The 2,500-nt window shown below is 46.7% G+C and overlaps 1 protein-coding gene across 1 annotated transcript in view; it reads right to left on the reverse strand.

Annotated features, from left to right (window-relative positions):
• The window catches only part of cnih3 (cornichon family AMPA receptor auxiliary protein 3), an 83,607-nt gene extending 81,221 nt beyond the window's left edge, over positions 1-2,386 (reverse strand). The window contains 2 exon segments of the mRNA XM_061051397.1: positions 1,653-1,745; positions 1,748-2,386. Of these exon segments, the coding sequence (XP_060907380.1) occupies positions 1,653-1,745; positions 1,748-1,789 (135 nt within the window). The 5' untranslated portion in view covers positions 1,790-2,386.
• Positions 2,387-2,500: the final 114 nt, after the last annotated feature.

Genomic DNA, 2,500 nt, shown 5'->3' on the forward strand with positions numbered 1-2,500 from the left:
TGTTACCATGACAACCGTACAACACCCTTGCTCTTTTTTTGCAACGCACTGCTGCTCATGGCATTAAAAAAAACTAACTTTTAGGTCAAGAATCCACTGTGGTGGGGCGCCGGTAGCCTAGTGGTTTGTGCACGCGCCCCATGTACAGACGCCTTAGTCCTCCAAGCGGGCAGCCCGGGTTCAAATCTGACCTGTGGCTCCTTTCCCACACATCATTCACCACTCTCTCTCCCTCTCTCTCGCCCTGATTTATGACTCTATCCACTTTCTGATCTCTGAATAAAGTCATAAATATCCCCCAAAAACAAACTCTAAAGAATCCATGATGGCAGCAGGATTTAATGTTTTAAGTATTTCCTTAGATGAGTTTTGACAATGAAAAAAAAAAAGGACTGATGGAGAGATGGATTCCTGCCAGAGCAGCTGATACAGAGTCAAAAGAGTAAGAGGAAACATCTCCCAGCATTAGGCAGGTGGCTGATGGTATAATGTGCAGTCTTGGTTTCTGCTTAATGCGTCCACAGCTCCACATATTCCCACCGCAGAGCTGCTTCCCAATTATGTTCCTGTGCAATATGGAGAGCCCCGGCTTATTATGTTGCACGTCTGTGTGTCACTGAATAGGAATCGGTGGAGGAGTGCATCTACTGTTTTTTGCTGTCTTAAGCAGAATGCTGTAAAAAAGCCTGATGCGATGTGGATTATTGCTGAAGCTACAGAATCATGTTTTCTATTGTGATCAGTGCTGAATTTACATCTCACAGAAAACTGAAGGAGATGCTGCTGTGTGTGTGTGTCCCACTCTCATGAATCAGGAAGTATGGAGATGTGAGTCCTTAGCAGTAAGTTATTATATCATCATATCATCATGACTCTCTGGGAGCAGACACATAGGCCACTGTCAGTCAGACAGGCAGACCGGCCAACTATTAACTGTAACTGCCAGAGGATCAGTCATCCCAAGTGCATCAGGTCTGCTGCTGTTTCTGTGTAAAAAAAAAAGGCAGTCTTGGGGCAATAGGCTGAAAGACCTGACCCAAATCTGTCTTTACATAAGGCCCTGCTGCATGATGGAGATGTAGCTCAGGGAGCAAATAATTAGATTATTCAAATGTCATAATGCAGTCAGTCATGTTGGCAGTGGTGTGTAGCCGAGCTGAGCCTTGATTAAAGGCAGAAGGGTGCTGAGCGGGGAAGATGAGAGAGGGGAGATTACACTCTACAAGATTTCCTAATTGATCTGGAAGCAAGGCGCTTTAATTGATGTAGTATGCTGCACGGGGTTGCAGGCGTATTCTGCACATCAAACTGCATGATCATGCAGAGAGCAGCTAAATGAAATGAAGGACTGGAGACATGGAGAGGAAGTGGTGATGGGTTGGATGATGGAGCAGGAGCAGAAGGTGTGCACCTGTCGTGGGGAGGAAAATGTAAACCAGGAGGAGGGGGGTTGGGGGGTCACAAACGCTGTAAAAAAATATATATATTTGACATAATAAATGCGTAGGGCTTTGTGCAATCACGCATTATTACGCACAGTTGTTACACCTGCCCATCACAAATGCACACATCCCCGATGTCCAGCACAGTCCCTGGTTATTAAACATCAAACACAGACACTCCAAATAGACCTTTTCCTACGCGGTACTTACGTGCCATATTGCAAAGAAGATCAGGGACACGCAGAGGACCAGGGACAGCATGTAGCAGAAGGCAGCGAACGTGAACATAGTTGAAAGGGGAAACGGCTGGTGATCTCCCAAAAAAATACGATCCCGCAGAAAAACATCAAAAAGAAAAAAAGAGGGGGAAGGGGGGAAGTCAGGGAAGAAAGTTCTCACGGTGCCATGACAAGCCGATGCGGTACCGGCACCATGACTTCGCCCCTTCACTATTTTTTTTTGCAACAAATTGTTGCAGAAAAACCCACTGCTCCAGATGATCAAACCTGTGCGTCCACCCTCAGCAGCGGCGATACAGTGACTCTGAAGACGAAGCTGATGGTCTCAAATCAGTGCACTGGTCATGGTGTCCACCGCGTTGATTTGAGCAGACGAATAAGCACAAGTGGTTTTTTCAGAGATGAGCGGGAAAAGATCAGGAGGAGGTTTTGCGCAAAAGCATCCAGGAGAGGGGCATTTTGAAGTAATCCATTCAGCAGCGGCAGGAGGAGCGCTGTTGTGTCTGAGCTGTAGATGTGGTGGTGGTGGTGGTGATCATTCTGAGTGAAGCCCCTCACCAAGTGATGCACAAGGCGTGGATAAACGCTGCTTTTTCTCTCCTTGACAAACCTATCAGCAGCAGCGAGCAGAGAGCGCAGGAAGACGCGTGAACAGGTGGATTTAAAGAGAGCAGCAGCCGGTGTGTGTGTGTGTGTGTGTGTGTGTGTGTGTGTGTCGGATCCTTTTGTGGCAACAAAGTGTTGTTAATGTTGTGACTCCTGAGTCTATTACCATTTCTGGATCACGTGTTTGCTTGTCCTCTGTGTAAAAAAAGAAGA

This window comes from Labrus mixtus, chromosome 12 (assembly GCF_963584025.1).
Source record: "Labrus mixtus chromosome 12, fLabMix1.1, whole genome shotgun sequence".
Taxonomy (NCBI): domain Eukaryota; kingdom Metazoa; phylum Chordata; class Actinopteri; order Labriformes; family Labridae; genus Labrus; species Labrus mixtus.